The sequence below is a fragment of the Gopherus evgoodei genome, chromosome 2 (genome assembly GCF_007399415.2).
Source record: "Gopherus evgoodei ecotype Sinaloan lineage chromosome 2, rGopEvg1_v1.p, whole genome shotgun sequence".
Taxonomy (NCBI): domain Eukaryota; kingdom Metazoa; phylum Chordata; order Testudines; family Testudinidae; genus Gopherus; species Gopherus evgoodei.
The window spans coordinates 175,496,345-175,514,711 of NC_044323.1; the positions used below are offsets into that span (position 1 = coordinate 175,496,345).

At 39.4% G+C, this 18,367-nt stretch overlaps 1 protein-coding gene across 4 annotated transcripts in view; it reads right to left on the reverse strand.

Annotated features, from left to right (window-relative positions):
* Positions 1 to 7,116: 7,116 nt before the first annotated feature.
* LYRM4 (LYR motif containing 4) overlaps positions 7,117 to 18,367 on the reverse strand; it is a 177,854-nt gene continuing 166,603 nt past the window's right edge. Inside the window, exons 3-4 of one of the 4 annotated variants that reach the window (XM_030552340.1) lie at positions 9,826 to 9,877; positions 7,416 to 7,498 (exon numbers count right to left, since the gene is read on the reverse strand). In XM_030552340.1, coding sequence (XP_030408200.1) covers positions 9,839 to 9,877 — 39 coding nt within the window. In that variant the 3' untranslated portion in view covers positions 7,416 to 7,498; positions 9,826 to 9,838. Of the gene's footprint in view, positions 7,499 to 9,825; positions 9,878 to 18,367 lie in introns of all 4 variants that reach the window. The other 3 variants (XM_030552339.1, XR_003999032.1, XR_003999033.1) reach the window with 3 other exon arrangements.

Genomic DNA, 18,367 nt, shown 5'->3' on the forward strand with positions numbered 1-18,367 from the left:
AGTGAAATGGTTTAAAGGAGTTAATGTATTGGGGATAGTAAAAATATGTAGTATAAACAGGATACTACATAGGAATATGTGAGCTGATCTAGTTTTTTAAGATGGTAAAGGCATAAAACATTAGATTGTTACTACTTGAAATTTATGCCATTACAGCTGAGGTATGATGCTAAAGTATTGAGCCCAATTCTTTACTGAATTACATCATCAAAAGAATAATTAAAAATATATATTTTTAAACTGACTATTAAAGGTTAAACCTAGCCCAGGCTGCAGGGGGGGGTCAGGGGGGGCGAGCAGAGATGGTAGCTGCTATGTCCAAGAATCCTGCTGTCAGGGCAGTATTATTCACAGCAGGTCAGAATGTTCTCTGGTATGCAACAAACTCTGGCAAAGTTTTGCAGAGTTGCTCTCCAAAATGGCAGAACTTTCCAGAACATTAACTTAACATCCCATACCTTATACTTATTCAAATAGGAAAAGATAGGTATTCCTTGATCTGTTCTTCCCTGGTTTTGCTGGGGTTCCAGATACAGAACTGTCTCAACTCCCAGAAAAGCAGTTAGGGTGCTGAATGAGTTACAGGTTATAGATATTAACAAGCATTTAAAACGTATGAATATAAATGACTTACCCTCTAAATTAATGGTGTTTCACATCCATGGTATATGTGATATGAGCTCACCAGTAGCACAGTCATCCATATAGCCTTTCAGGAAAAACAGGATAGAGTGTAACTGTTTAAAAAAAAAAAAAGGCAAAAAAGCGCAGAGACTTTTTGTCTTCCTTTAAACATCATAAAGGACCAAGTCAAGAAAGCGGTCTTTTACCTTTGCTGGTCACCTTTAGAGTAAAAATCCCCTCCCTCCCACACCGCCCCACCCTAGCCAAGCAGTCTAAAAGTTCAAGATGTGAGATGTAATTTTTAAATTACAGCTAGCATATCTGTACCTACCTACAATCTTGCTGACACTACTATTTAAAAAAATAAATCCTTCTGCTTTGGCAATGGACAAGACACTTTTTTCAATATTAAATGCTAAAGTGCTTTTTTTTTTTTTTAAAGTAAAAATAGGATGGGGACACTCTCTACTGACTCTCTCACAATTTTCAGCAAGACAGTATGTTGCATTTCTTTCAGCTGTAGATTTCAAAGCACTTTTCAAAGATTGCATCAGCATGATTCTCCGCATTCTCACAGATGAGGTAACAGGCCTACAGAGAGAGAGCGACTTGCTAAAGATTTCCCAAGAAGTCAGTGTCAAAACCAGAGTTAGACTCTGTCTGAGTGCTAGAACCTATGTGTAATCCACTGGACGTTAGTGCTGCTGGTATATGTAATAAATTCAGACTGGACAGATATGTTTATTAAAAATCAAGTATTTCTAACACCATAAACTCTGATGGTGAGACTAAGCAAGATAACTGGGGTTAAACGTCAGTATTGACACATTGTGTCACCTTAAGATATCATGTGAAGATTTTCTAAAAAACTAATTGAAAACATGAAATCTTAAAGGTTGCAAGAATGTTTGGAAAAACTCCAGTTCTGTGGCTCTTCAGTATGTGCAGATTTCTATGGTCCCTGTGGCTTAGACAAGGTTGTCTAGGATCAAAGGAAGAACTATAACCAAAGGCTTTTATAGACATTTGTAAAACAACAAATAGTGCATCAGAACTTTTTTTTTTTTTTTAAAGGGTTAGATTAAATTGCTTGGGCATGAAGGAAACCAAACTAACACATGCTAAATTTGTTAAGCAATTTGATTTTTGCTGCATATAGGAAACAGTTATTATTCTTTCTTTGTATATTTAAATACACACAATAGGAAACTTCTCACTAATAGTTATACATGATCAAGATGGGTTGATAGAAGGTAGAAAGATAGTGTGAAGTTAAACATAATTTAGTGCTGTCAAGATCTACAAAGTTGCATGTAAATAACACTTGCCTTTAAAGTATCAATTTTGAAAGGCCTGGGCTTTCAATCTGCTCTTAAGGCTGGATTCTGCTCCTATTTACATCAGTGGGATCTGGAGCTGGACCAGTATATTGAATGAAGGTAGTGGAGATGATCTGGATCAGAATTCTTAGTTAAAATTTGATTACCTGTTTGGTCTATTTGAAAATTGCTCCCCAATGCAGGTCTATGGTAATACAGAATTTGTCATGAAAATTCACCTGTCCAAGCACAAAATGTATTTGCTTGCCTTTCAGCACGATAATGAAAGATCTTTACTTGTTTAAAAAAAAAAAAGAAAAGGCTTGTTCTCAGTGAGAAGAATTTCCAAACGCTGGTATAAATATTTTATGTACTATTTTTCAAAAGAAGTCTTGTAAATTCCTTACAGGTCTTCATAGTTCTTATTCTGAATGCAGAATAGTAATTGTTTGCATGCATAATTTAACCCCCAATTTCTCACTCATAAAACTGCGGTACTTAGTGGGTTTAAAAATAGCATAGCAAAGTAAAATAGGAAGATTCATTTCCTCTAAAATATTAATATTTCATCACCTATGGAATCTCCTAGGTATTTTTAAAGCACCTAGCACTGTGGTATCTAAGCACTGTACAATTTTGAGAGTTCCAAATCTTTTCTTTAGATTAGTGGAATATGTTCATTTTAAGGAGGAAGTAGATTTATTTCCCCTTTTGCCCTCAGATTGAGCAACACATTCTAATTGGGTGAAAGAATTTTCTTCCACTGGAATGGCCAGTGGGGTTCCTGCCCTAAATTAATGGCTCTCCCAAGATCTGTGGAGATTCAGCTGCCCTGCTAGCTTTCTGCTCCAGGCAACACGGTTCTTCCTTCCTAGTGGATGCACAGTAGGACCCCACCCCCAGGTGGAGCTCACAAGTGCTAATGCTGCTTCCAGTAGCATTAGTGTTCACTCTAAGAGTGAAATTCTGCACCATTTCAGATAATGGGCATTTTTTCACTGACTTAAACGAGGCTACGATTTCACCCTAGATATCTCTGGAATGAGCAGGGGAACTTTCAGAGGTTAGCTGACCACTCCCTTTCAGTTCTGTCCTATGTACCTGTGGAGAAATGGAGATCCTTGCTAGAAGTTTAGTGGAGGTGCTTCTGCAAAGTGTTAAGGAGGCACGGGTGTGTGGCAGGAAATGTGTTGTTGAGCCTTCCACAAAAACATGCTCTCCTGTTTGTCTTACATGTTAGGAGGCACAAGTGATGCTGTTAATGACGCACTAGGCTAGAAAGAGTTCGTACAGTTTTGCTAGAGCAGAGTCAGTTTAACATCCCTATGTTGATGGCATGTTTAAATAAGAACAGTATATGTGATCAGCAGGTAAAAACATTTGTATGTAACCTTGCGTCTGCTTCACCTCACTATGGCCATACTGCTGGTATTTCCAGGCCTTTTAAAATAGGTCCTCTAAATGTAGTAGGATTATCTAATCAGATGTCAACAGTGTTGCAGAACTGCCTGTCCTTTAGACAGTACTCATGTTAGGGCAGTTCAGAGGTTGTCTTCTGCTCTTTGAGAATATTGTTTGCATTTTTCTATTAAAAGCTCTTATTTGACCTTTGATATATGTAAACAGCTAAATTTTGGAGCATAACTGAGCCACATCATTTCCAAATCACTAAAGTCAAAGGTTGCTGAGATCAGGGACAGCTGAAGGTACATGTGTGAAGCAAATGATCTTTCAGTGTAATACTACAAAAACAAGTATCTTACTAAGTAATTTTAAGAATTATTATTACAGAATTAGTAAGAGTTCTTAACATTTTCTTCTGCTGTAAATCAGAAACAAATATCCCTTTTGGAATAGGAAGACATTACATTAAATCACTGGGAACTCTTTTACCAACAATGTTCACATATTTATATTGTTTCCATTGCTCAGACAAATCCAGTAAACAATTTCATGGATAACCAGTGAAAAAAGAATATCAAAAAAAGGTATTTTTAAATGAGCAGTGGGAAGTACAATAGTACATTTTCATTCCATAGTTGATAGGATTACTTTCATAAAGTATTTGACAATAGTTTTTATATACAGGGGATATGTTATCTCAACAAATGCAATATTAATCATTATGCATTAACAGAGAATAATAGGTCTCTTGTTCCAGTCACGTGTAATAGATTTGCACATGCTACTATCATTAATATTAATAGAAGATACACATACTGTGCATCAGTGCGGGAAACAGACATTCTTGTTGTATACACCTGCTCCAAGGAGCATCCTTAAATGCTCTAATTGTGTTGCAATTTACAAGTAATCATTGTACTAGATTATTTCAAGATTATTTCATTTTCTAACTTTGCACCTTATTAAATACAGTAATTTTATATCTTTTGTATAACTGAAGTTGGTTAGTGCTTAAGGACTGAACAGTGTCCTTAGGTAAGCTAAGAAACTAAGCAATGTAGCCATGCTGTATAAGCCCATGGATAACTTCTTGAAGTCTTATGTAATTGATCCCTCAAATGAGAAAATAAAATGAGCCTTCTCAACTTACTTTGTATGACATATTTCTATGCACAGAGGCCTCCGTTTTGTTAATGTTGTTTTCAGTTGGCTTGGCATATATGTACAATATGCATCCTTAAAACTACAAGTGCCCCTTTGCAGGCTAAGGAAAATGTGACCGATGAGACATATGGTATGTCTATATTGCAGTTAGACACCTGCGGCTTGCCCGTGTCAGCTGACTTAGGCTTACAAGGTTCAGGGTAAGGTGCTGTTTAATTGCAGTGTAGAAGTTTGGGCTGCAGCCCAAGCTCTGAGACCCTCCCACCTAGCAAGGTCCTGGAGCCTGGGTTCCAGCAAGCCAGAAGGTCTACAATGCAATTAAAAAGACCCTTAGCACGAGCCCCGTGACCCCAATTCAGCTAGCATGGGCCATTTGAGGGTTTTAATTGCAGTATAGACATACCCTTAGAAGGGCTGTAGTAACAGTATACATGTATCTATACTGTGTCTCGCAGAAGACACTTGTATAATTTTTATTAGCAATGCAAACTGCTAGACCTGCCATGATTTTCTTCTGTAAAATTTATTTGAAGAAAACATAAAATTAACATCTTACTGCTATTAAATGCTTTAGTGGCACTTAAATCCCCCCCCCCCGCCTTTTACCATCAACGCTAGTGTTTTAATTAGCTTGGTTAGGTGTATTTTAGGATTTTAAAGTGTTAGTGCCTTGTTTTTAAACTGTAGTACATGGCATTCTGCCTAGTTTAAAAAATCTATTTTAATAAAATGATATTAATGCTGTAGCAAAGTGAACTATTTGCTGTTTTTATGTATCTAACAAATGGAGAAATACTACAGTATCTGCTTTCCATGTGAAAAGCAGTATTAAGGCAAGTTTGTAGCCTTAAATACAGTAGTGGCACTTTATTTTGGATACTCTTTGCATAGTTAACAGAATGCTGTATTAAAATACAGGTAATTCTACAAATTCTACAATTTTATAAATAAGTTTTGGGAATTAGTACTTCTAAATTAATCACTTACATACATTCATTGCTTAGTTCTGTCATTTCAGTTTGATACTCTCTCTTTAGTTTACAAAGAAATAGAAAGTATGACCCTTTGCTTCCACAAATGCAGCTTCTTTAAGGGTAACACACACGATCCTAGTTTAAAGTTCTGTCTACTTCATATAAAGCTCTCGCTGTACAATGTGCTGAAGCTTTACACAGTAATTTCTCTGTACATTCTAGTGGAAAACATAATGAACTCAGAGCACTGAATTGAATAAAACTAGATTTAAAAAAAAATTCCATTCTTGTTTTGCACACTGTCTTAACAGGTGTAATTTACTTTTCAAATAAAAAAAAAAAGCATTTTAAAGCAGTTCAAGAATTTTCTCTTCTGCAGAGTTCAGGAACATTGCAAGAAAGGGGAATCTTAAGGTGAAGCTATTGAGTTGGTGGCTTATGAGAAACCCCATCTCTTTCAAAATGCTACTCAACATGTGCATTGAATGAGGCTCATAGATAATTATAGAAAGCTTTAGAAATGTCTGTTTGCTATTGGCTATATTTAGTCAGTTCAACAAATGGATGTTCTTAAAACACTTTTTTTGTGGCATTACTGTAAGTCAGTGGTCTCCAAACTTTACCCTATCAGTAAAAAAAATTTTGAGAATGCATCCCCTGCCACGCTGCAGGGCCGGCTCTACCATTTTTGCCACTTAAAAAAAAAAAAGCCACTCAGACTCCCGCCGCGCACCCTGTAGGATCCTCTTGTGCACCTCACTTTGGAGACCACTGCTGTAAGTAAGTGAAGGTGACTAGAATGTAGTAAGCAACCACCTTGGGAGTTTCACTGGATCCAGTACTGAACAGGCATAAAGACTGAACTGCCTTCAGGCTCTAGAGATAGTCCCTGTAGAACAGGCATGAGACACTAAGCCAGCGTGTAGAAACTTGCACACTCAACAGAAATGAGAAAATATTAGTATGAATTCTGAATTAAGTATACCAACTTTACCATTCACACTCAGTTACCTAAGTTTGCAAGTATCTGTAATAAGGGTAACATACAAAATTTCTGTATAGCACAATATGCTTTGTTCCTTTATATTGCCAGTTGCAGTTTAGTATATTAAAATAAGGAACAGTGATGAAATTTTATTTTAAAAGTTCTGAAGTCTCAGTAATATGAAGCTAAAATTTGATTACTGAGCTATTAACTGAGAAGTGAGATGAGACAGGTAAGCTTCCAGGAAAGTTTGAGTTTCACATTAACAAAACAAAAATTAGTCAGGTTTGTCTGTCATTTATGAAATTTAAAGAGAATGTGCTTTAAATGAAAACATACAATCTAACCTTTGATATTTGTAGGTGTTGAGGTCTAGGATATAACAAAGTATCTTTGTTGTACTTAAAGGCCTCTGTCAAATTTCACATGGCTTTAATGAATAAATTATTTAACACGAATTTACCCACATCAGGTCCATACAAATTCAGTTATTTAGTTTATTCACTGTAAACTGCATATTTCTATATTAACTCAATGTAAAAAATAATTTTAAACAATTGTATCATTGGTTGAAACATAACTGGTATCCTTTATGAGCCAGGTAAGTTAGCAAGATCACTGGGAGAAGAAAATATCGGATTACAAGTATTTGGTTCATGGAATTTTATTGTCAAATAAGGCCAAGAAACAGTCTCATTACACATGAAATACTAGCAATGGGGATATTAGGAATACATCATATGCTATTGTAGGCTTAGCAGTACATTTTAGTGCATGAACCATAAGAAGAGAAATTCTAGACTGTTTTGGTTGCCAAAACTGAGCATCTCAAAAGCTTTATCTTTTACTAGACAGATCAGTTTTTCAAACTCAGGCAGGATGCATACACACTATGTTGGATATGCTATGGATGTGCAGCACTACAGAATGCTGAGGATGGTCCCATGGTGCTAGATGATCAGATTATCTCTGTTTTCTGGACTCTCAATAACAAGTTTCTGGGTTGAATAGAGTTGACCAATGGTAACCTGAAATAAAACAAAAAATATTTCAGAAACGACAGGCCTGGAGGGCCAATGGGGAATGGCTTCAGTTCTGTAAGGGAAGTAAAAATGCACAACTGAGAACAAAAGTGAAAGTAGGTAGTCTGTAAATTCTTTCCACAACGTTGTTCATCAGCATCAACCCAGGCAGCAAAAAATGATAATGCATAAAGCAGCCACATACTTAAATTCTCAACGCAGTACTGACAATGTAAGGAAAAAGATATGCATACATATATACAATTAACTACAGAGAAAGGAAATGCAAAATATACTTAGACAAATAGAAGGGAACATTATAAGAATTTATAATGCACAGTAGTTGTTTACCCACCCCCTTGGTATTTACAAATTAATTTGCCTTAAAATTAGTTGAGGGGAATAGGGTCCCCTGCACAATTTGTATATCAGTAACATATAATGGGTAGAAATAACTTCTTGTTTATAACATGCTATGCTTACCCAGGATCTCTGTACTTTATAGTCAAATACTAAAACATTACAGACAATGCTAAATTGATTGGGGGTGGCACTTTGTCCACCTGCCACTCACCCATAGCTCTCACCACACCCCTCTTCTGCAACACAGCATCTGCCCTCCTCCTCCTCTTTCCCCCATTCTTGTTAACATCATCCCTCTAGTATTCCCACTAGCTCTATCTGCTCCTTCCTGATTGCTCCCTATTCCCAGTGACCCCATCCAGTCCCATCCCCTGATCTGTCACACCCACACTCATCTCCCTTACTGTTCTCTATAACCTACCCCTCTCCTCTAGCTTTTCCCTCACAATACAAGCACAGTTTAATTTCTCTCATCTGAAAAAAAATACTCCTTGACCCCATATGCTTCTCTAACTACAATCCCATCTCCTTCTCATCTCTAAGCTCATTGAATGTGCTGTTTACAATCACTGCTTGGAGTAGTTCTCCTCTAATTCCATCCTAGACTCTCTCCAATCCATCCTCCACCCCTTGCACTCCACTGAAATCACTTTAGCCAAAGTCTCCAATGACCTTTTCCTAGCCAAATCTCAGAACCAGTTCTTCATCCTCATCTTCCTTAACTTGTTGGCCACCTCTGACAGAGTCATCCATGGTCATTATCTTGAAATCTCATCCTCCCTTGGTTTCTGTGATTTTTGTTCTCTCCTCGTTCTCCTACCTCTCTAATCACTTATTCAGTGTGTCCTGGGGAGGACTGTCCCTCCTCCAACTTTGTGTGCTTCTGCAGGGCTCTGTCCTGGGTTCCCTTTCTCTTCTCCCTCTGCCATTATCTGTTGGTGATCTTATCCATAAACACCAATTCAACTATTTTCTCTATACTGACAACTCAACAGATCCCTCTCTCTTACCCTGTCCAAAATAAAATCTTGGCGTATTCCTCTGACATCTCCATATGGATGTCTAGTAGTCAGCTCAAGCTCCACAGGGCTAAAACCAAGCTCTTAATTATCCCCCCTAGTAGTTCTCTGCTTCCTCTTTTCTCTAACACAATAGACAACACTACCATCTTGCCTGTCACTCAGGCCAGTAACCTGAGTGTCATCTTTGACTAGCACCTCTCTATGGGTCCTCACTTCCAGACTATGTCTAAATATTGTTGATTCTGTCTGCGTAACATCTCTAAAATACAACCTTCCCTATCCAAATGACAAATGCAGCCAGGCCCTGCTCAGATCTATTAAAAAAGTTGGTGAAATGATCATTTTCCTAGCCTGCCGTTTTGACTCCTTTGCATCATTCCACTGACCCCTCTTCGCTACTGCATCAAACACAAGCTACTTGTCATCACTTTCAAGGCTGTTCGTGGCCTATCCCCGCCCCTCCCTATCATCTCTCATTCTCTATTGAGATGTCAACTCTCACCTGTGACTGGCCCACAGTGCCAGCCTCCATCACCCACTTGTTAAATTCTTGAACAAGCAGCTTTGCTTTCTCCTATGCTGACCGTTATGTTTGGATGAAACCCTCCCTCCCTCAACCACACGCCCCGCCAAAAAAAAAAAAAATATCAGCAAAGCCAACATTATCCTCCTTCAAACCCTGTGTTGCCATGATGCCTACACAATGGTTAGGCTGTTGATATACTGAGACCACTGCCTGTAAATATTGTTTGTTTGTTTCCTTGTACTCTCCAGTATGTCTCTATCCAAATGTTGTCTTCTCTCATTCTTAGACCATAAGCTCTTTGGGTGCAGGCTGTGTTTGTACAGCACCTAGCATAGTGGGTTCATGGTCCATGAACAGGACTCCCAGCCGCTACGGTAATCCAAATAATAAATTTTCTCCGTATTATTTTATGTGTTAATTACCTTTGAGCTTGCTTTAGAAACTCTGCGTACACTCCCAGTGAATCACAGCCACCTGTGGGGCAGAGGGTAGCAACCAACTGACATACAGAACAGTTAAGAGGTAGAGGAAGAGGAAGTTTAGGCTAAAGAAAGTAACGGAGGCCAAGATTCTTTTTAAAATGAGTTTAACGTTTGGCTTCTAAATCCATATTCAGCCAACTAAATAAGTGTCTTGGTTTTCATAAGAGAACTCATTAGCTCCCATTGAATTATTAACGTAGGGGAAAAAAAGCTCAGCTTGTGGTTACTGAAATAGGACGAAAAAGATGGCATAATTTATATAAACTATTTACACTTACGTAGAGGGTATTACATAGAATCTGATATATTACAAAGTATAATTGACTGCATTACTTGTGACAGTGCCTCAATGCAGCATGAATCTAGAGAGCATAATAAAAGTCAAAATTCAATGTTTTAAACCTGTATTGGCTTACTTAAAAAAGAAAAAGCTAGCAGCTATTAAGTTACATTTTGCTATCCACTCCCCATACTGTCACAAATGCATCTTTGCATAAAGTTGCCCTTCTAAAAAAATGAACAGTCTCCTCTTGATAAACAGCCTGGTCTGAAATTTGTAAAGCACTGGGTTTTAGACTGACTATTCACTGAAGGAAAGATTAATGTGTCGTTCTTAAAGGAATAGCAGCGTTTCTTGCCAGCAAATGTTCCACTCCCTTAGCATACAGAATTAAGTCAACAAAAGCCCATGACAACACTGATTAATAGGGAGTAGATGTAGTATATAGAGTATATGAAAAGAGAAATAGTATACACAATTTAGGAAAAGCCATATTATTTCACAAAAAGAAAAAAATAGTATAGGCCTCCAACAAATGTAATTTATATCAGGCAGACCACACAACATGTGGGTTATGTGGCAGGCTGCAGAGTAGTAATTATTGCTATATTATAAACCATGCAATGACATTTAACTAAATTAATATAGTTGAATATTTTAGGCCAAAATATTCATAGATGGTTTCACAGAATCTCAGGGTTGGAAGGGACCTCAGGAAGTCATCTAGTCCAACCCCTTGCTCAAAGCAGGACCAATTCCCAGACAGATTTTTGCCCCAAATCCCTAAATGGCCCCCTCAAAGATTGAATTCACAACCCTGGGTTTAGCAGGCCCATGCTCAAATCACTGAGCTATCCAAATTAGGCTCTGAGATCTATATTTAGGCTCTCAACTAAGTGGCCTGTTTTTAGCAGCTCCTGCTGATTTACAATGTGCTTATCAGCATGAAATTAAATACCTAACAAGCCTTAAAAAATGTTTTGCAACTAACAGATCTATCCTGGAAGAAAGGAGAGTCTTTTCTACATGAACTTAATGTTGTTTATTGGCAACCATCCTGCAGAACAGGCAGTCCAACAAAGTTGGTCCAATGAAAGATACTATCTCACCTACCTTGTCACCTTGCACAACAGGGGAATTTTAAAGTTCTAGGACAGTATAAAGAATCTGTTTTTTACTTACGTCAATTTTGGGGAATGGAGATTTCATCCTGCCATGAAGAAAAGCAAGGAGGATGAATTCCTAGCTGATCCGTGCTGCAATTTCAGCTTTGGAGGCCTCCTCAGTTGACACAAATCCCCCTACTAATTTCAGCCTTCCCTCCACTTTGCTGAATCAGGTTTTCAAGAGGCAGCACTTACTGCTATGTCAGTGACTTCTACCAGATGGTTCAATTCAGCTTTGTAAGAGATGTTTGGTTTTAAAGTAGCGGCCTGGGAAGCTTTAAATATTAACATTTGTGTTTGTATCACTTGGAGGTGGGGGAAGGGGAAGAGAGAATGTACTGTTAAATCCCAGCCAAATCTGCAGTAGATGTTTTTGAGGTTAGTTAAATAAACTGGAGAAGAATTTCTCATTATAGCTTGGTCACAGGTTTAGCCATTACAACTTCTTTTTTAAACTGTCAACAGATCACTTATTTTCTGTTCTGGTTTTGAGATGAGATTTGCTGTCTCTCTGAGCTCATATCTAAAACCTTGCACTGCATTTTTAAAATAATCTGTGTATACTGTCATGGATTTAAAGGCTCTTATTATATACAAGGCAAAGCTTGTTTTTTCCCTCTCAAAAAGCTTAATTCCTCTTCTACTTGTGTCTTATATTTGGATACCAGGCCTTCCTCTTCCCTCATTTTATTAGAGGACTTTGTCAAGATCTTTGTACACCTGGATGGCGATGTCCCAAGGCTGAAACCTGAATTGCAGCTTTTCCTTTGTTTCAAAGGAAGAGGCAGGAGAGGTTGAGCATCTGACTTCTGAATCAGGCAAACATCTAAGGCAATGTTTCCCAAACTTGGGACACCGCTTGTGTAGGGAAAGCCCCTGGAGGGCCGGGCTGGTTTGTTTACCTGCCGCGTCCGCAGGTCCAGCCGATCACGGCTCCCACTGGCCGCGGTTTGCTGCTCCAGGCCAATGGAAGCTGCTGGAAGCGGCGGCCAGTATGCCTTAGATGTTTGCCTGATTCAGAAGTAAGATGCTCAACCTCCCCTGCCTCTTCCTTTGAAACAAAGGAAAAGTTGCAGTTCAGGTTTCAGCCTTGGGACATCGCCATCCAGGTTGTACAAAGGTACAATGTCCCTTGGCCTGTGCCACTTCCTGCAGCCCCCATTGGCCTGGAGCACTGAACTGTGGCCAATGGGAGCCGCGATCAGCCGGACCTGCGGACTTGGCAGGTAAACAAACTGGCCCGGCCCGCCAGGGGCTTTCCCTAAACAAGCGGCATCCCAAGTTTGGGAAACACTGATCTAAGGTTTTGGCCATATGGAGCATATTTTGTTTCCAGCACTCACTGGCCAGCCATGGTTGTAACTGCACTGGTGAAAACTCTTACGTAGAGATGAGAAGTTGTGATTTTCATTGGCACCCCAGAGGAGTGCCACTGTGGCATGCTGCGGCTTCCTTTGCTAACACTAGGGATTTGTACTGGTGGTGCTATTCTGGTGGCTAGCAACTCAGGAAAATACCCAATGTATACATGACCTAAGATTCAGCATTCCCCCTCTACTATCTTGGGGAATAAGGAAAGCTAATAAATTAAAGCTTAAACAAAAATTTCACTAAGAAGTTAAAAAACAATGTTTCTGCTAAGCAAAGTTCTTCTACCTGTTAGAGCTTGGGAGTGAAATAGTGTGTGCAGGCAGGGCAGGCTTCTTTGCAGGAGGAGAATGTCAATGTAGTTATTTTCTATTCACCTGTGCTAAGAGGTTACGTTATCCACTGTTGGAATGGTTGACTTGGATATATGAAAATCTCCATTAAAGACATACACGTTGACTCATTTTTCCAATAAACATAGACACACATAGTGTGCACTCAGCCCTAAACACTATGCCACTGCATCTTCAATAATCTGCCTGCACTTTGTATGATTTTCTTGTAGTTCCAGAATTTATTTCAGAGTATTTTGAGTTAAACTTCTAAACCTCAGCTCTTCAACCACTGTTAGCCTTGAACTTCCAATAAGATGATTAAAGCTTTGTACATCCCCTGATCACATACACTTTAGACAGAACAGACACAAATTCCTTTTATAGTTGCAGAAAAATTAAGATGCTCACCTTCCCCCAATATACCAGCAGGACTGCAAGAGAGTGTTTAAACATTTCAGTTTTAATTCATTAATTGCTAAGGTCCCAATAACTTCTTTTACAAAGATATTCTGTTGGCACCAATTCTAATGAAAATGTTTGACTAGTGTTATGTTATTACCGCACACTGATTCTCACAAAGCATGAAAGAGTTAAATGGCTATTTACTGTGCTCTTTCTTCACCAAGCATGTTTGTAATTTATACACAATGAGACATTTACTCTTTTGGTAACTGGCTGGAAGCCAATGTACAGAGGTCAATGTCACAGTATTTTCATCACAGTTCATTTACCACAAGCGATATTTGCCTAGAAAGTCCTACAATTTGCTCCACAAACCTCCCTTCAGTTTTTTTTTCTTACCCTTTGTATAACTGGTGGTATAATTTACACTTTAGTCCTCCAAGAAAAGTTATAGAATAAAAAACATTTATGAAAGTATCTGTGGAAATAGAAGACCAAAGTGATGGAGAGGGACACTTCAGATCTGAATGAATTACTTGATGTTTAAATATTTATATAGTGCCAATAATGTGCTATGCACTTTATCAACAAGTATGATGACAGCCTCTCTACCCAGACAGTTTACAATATAGAACTGGGCCACCATTCAGTGTGATTACACAGGATTATTTTATTCTTACCCACAAATATTTGTAGTTAGTTTGTGTGAGGGATATATTCTCTTGAAACAGTTTAATCAATGAAAAAACACATCAGTAAGGATGACCACAGCAGTTAGAGATGAAAAATATCTACAGCATCAAGTTCTTTCCCTTGCACATGCAAAATATAGTTCCTGACAGAAGACAGATCAGATATAAGATAGTATGAAACCAACTTGATTTTTCCCTCACACCAGCAGATTTGGCAAGTGCTGTAAGATAAGTAGTATGGGGCTGGGGTAAAATGGACTTTTATCAATGGGCAAAATTGATAGTAAGAAAAGGAAAGAAAGTTGCTGAACAGTAAGCACTGATTGAATCTCTCCTTCCTATTACTCCCAAACCATTCACAGATCATTTGGGTGTAGCAGAAAAAAAGCAAGAAACTTTCCTACTATTCCTGGTTCACTTGAACACTGATCTCTCCCTCAATCACAGCTGGCTGCAATGATAAGAGAAGAACCTAGTGTGGAATGTTTCACAGCTATAAAAAAGGTTTAGTGGGATAAATTTTTCTCAAGAATAATAGAATTCTAGAAGAAAAGTCTCTTAAAACAGCGTTAAGTATAAAAATATATTGTCACTAAAAACAACAGTAGTAGAATGCTATAGTTTTTAATACTCTGAAAACTAGAAATTCAGAAAACCTGTTTAAGGTGCCAACAATATCCTTAACTCCCTACCCATTCCAAGGAAGAGATGTTTTGTTTAGTGAGACTGTGGACCTGAAAGTCAGATGATTACGTTTCTAATTCCAATTTTGCCAAAGTCACTTTACGGTGCAATTCTCTGAAAAGTGACTACTTTAAAAATGGCACCTTACTCAACAGTCCTGTGTAGTATTCAAAATGTCCATTAACTTTAGTAATTACAACATTTTAACTCTCTTAGTTCTGCAGAGCCAACATAACTGGATTCTATTGTTTATTAGAGTTGTAACTGATTGGAACTTAGGAAATAATTGTGCAAAACATCACAGGTGTCACAGATATAACTTGGACTGTAGAATCTATCTTACTGCTGATGGTATGAGAGAAGAAAAATTTACCCAGCTTGACTCTCAGATTTGAGACAAAACTGCAGAGTTGGAAATTAGACATCTCACTTGTAAGCTGAGTGCATTTTTATGGAAACCACTGAGTCTGCTGACAAACACAGAACTGCACAGTGCCATTTTTAGTCACTTTTCAGAGCAAAATCATACCTTTAAGAGCCATACCTGGGAAACTTAATGGAGTACAAGAAAATATCTTTTCCCCACTGATTAATTTCTTTTATTGCCTATCTCCCTGCCTGCAGCATCCCCCAGCACTCTTTATTTTCCATCTCGTCCCCAGCTAAATTGATGCAAATGCACTCAAAGATGTTTTGCTCCTGCTTAAGACAGTGAGAGAGGGACTCATCAGTTTCTGGGTGTTACCAGCTGCTATAGAAAGGTAAGGGAAATAAAAAGCTCTGGGGACACAAACAGGACATCCAGACTTAGAGGGAACCATTCGTGGAAAGGATATGAGGATTCAATAAACAGCAGAGAGAGCTAGCTAAGAGCATGTGTGTACAGGGTTCATTAACCCTTTTCAGTTTAGGATTTTGTATCGGGGTTTGCTACTGAGAGGGGTTTACTGGCCACATTACTGATGTGTGGAGAGATCTTCCTGGGAGAAAGCATACAAACTCATGCACTACCAGAGCCCTATGGAGGAGATGGTGTGGGAGAAGTGTCTTTCAATTCTTCTGGGCCCTTTTGGCAAAGCCTTGAAGGCATCACAGCCTTGGGCTGAGTGCCCTTCCCTAACACATGGAAAGTATTTTTTATTCTTCTCTGATGTGAGGATCATAGCGATGTAAGAGGAACTTCTGGCATTTTCCCAAGCAGATCTGCCAACTTTGAAAGTGACCCAGAAACAGACATTCCAAACAATAAACTAAGACTTCTGAGTTTATACTATAACTATTAATCTACCCATGGACTATTTACAACTACATGTAAAACTAACAATGTGAAAAGGAAAGATTGGCTCCATGACTCCGCCAACAGATGGAGAGTGAGGAATTAACAGACCATTGAAGTGACCACGGCACTTAAATCCCTTGGTCTACAGATAGCTGGGCTTGAGGGACATGTGTTTTACCCCAGCTGGTAACTACTGCTCAAAGAGGTTCTGTGGCCATATGACTATGTGTCCAGCACCTACAGCAGGGCTCTGTGGAGCCAATATTTATGGAGAACAAGCTACGGCTGGTAAGGAACCCCTTTCCCCCAAACTCCCTTATAAGACAGCATTTTAAAATTGTATTGTTAAAATTAAGAAAAATAAAGCAAAGACTATCAAATAACTTGAAATAACCATTAAGTTTCTCTCCCTGTAAATGTTACTACTTGTTATTCATACTTGGTTTGAATACTAAGATTTACTGTGGATGGAATATCTGGAATTTAAAACCAAAACCCAACATCAACTCACCCCAAACAACTAACCATTTGCTTATGGAATAATGCAAGTAATCGAATCTGAGACACATGGATACATTTGCTTTATATTTTACTTAATTAATAAACAAATTGCATTTAAAAAATAACTCCCAGACATGGTTAGAATGTTTCCTTTCTGTCCACACAGGCAAAAAGGAACCTTATTACAACAGGCACTTATTACAGTTGTGTTCAAACATGGTTATTTCTGAAGCATAGGCAAGTAGAGGGGAGGGCATACAGGGAAGGGAAATACATGAATTATCAACTCTGGGTCACTTTATTAGTCAAGACAACTAACTAAATGAGGACAGGAGCAGAACAGTATAGAAATATGAACCATGCCATAAGAAAAAACGGTTACCTACCTTTTTGTAACTGTTGTTTTTCGATATGTGCTGCTCATGTCCATTCCATTCTACGTGTATGCGCGCTCATATACACAGTCGCTTGGAGATTTTTGCCTTAGCGGTATCCGTAGGGTTGGCTGTAGCGCCCTCTTGAATGCCGTGCTCATGCGTTGGTATATTAGGTGCTGCCGACCCTATGTCCCCTCAGTTCCTTGTTGCCGGCACCTCCGACAGATGGATAGGACGATGGGTAATGGAATGGAGATGAGCAAAACATCTCGAAGGACAGTTGTGAAAAGGTAGGTAACTGTTTTTAATTCTTCAAGTGCTCTTATGTCGATTTCATTCTAGGTGACTCACAAGCAGTATCCTCGGAGGTGGCCTTGGAGTTCACAGTCTAGCAGCTTGCAGTAATGCTCTACTGAAGCCAGCATCACCCAGCAGGCCTGGGACAAGTATATAATGGGACGTGAACATACGGTGGACAACGAGGTGGCCACCCTACAGATGACCTGGACGGCCACTTGGGCTAGGAAAGCTGCCAAGGAGGTGCCCTGGTTGACTGGGTCATTACAATCGCTGGAGGTAGCACCCTTGCCTGATTGTAACAGCAGCGAAGGCAGGCAGTGATCTAAGAATAAATTCTTTGAGCAGAAACTGGACAACCTTTCATCCTGTTGGCCACCATGACAAACAATTGCGCCAAATTGCGGAATGGCTTGATCCTTTCAATGTAGAAGGCTACCCCTCCTGACGTCTAGCGCCTTGGCCAGGTCCGTCGCCCGGCTTAGCATCTTCAGTGCTGGTCGGCCTACTTGCTCTTTGGCTCCCGGGCCCGCTTCGGGCACAGATGACTCTACTAAGGGCTGGGACCCCATACTGCTCCCAGGGGTTGGAGGAGAATCCCTGGCTGGGCTAGGGGGTCCGACTGCAGCAGTACTCCCAAGCAGCTCCCGGGAAGGCATGTGGCCTGACACAGATCTTTTGCCTGAAGCCCCCTTTTTCTGTGATGCCGATGGGCCTGTTGACTTCAACTGCTTCTTAGGCACCACGGAGGGGGAACGCTGCCATGTGGGTTCCGCGGCTTGTGATGTGCTGTGCACTGCCGCAGAGGTGCTGTGTGTGGAGTCTGATCGAGAGGGCTCTCAGGTAGGATGAAACGCAGCCTCCATGAGGAGGATCCCCAAGCAGATATCGTGCTCCTTCGGAGTCTGAGGGTGAAAGTTTTGCGGATCCCTTCTATGGACTCCCCCAAACAGCTCTCATGGGCAGTGGTGGATTTATAGTTAGTGGGGCCCTGTGCGCAGCTTCATTTTCACTCTCTTCAGGACCCAGCCAAGAAAAAGAACATTCTGTCTTATCTCCCTCCCCCATTTTTCATTCTTTTTTTCTTCATCCTCCTCCTAT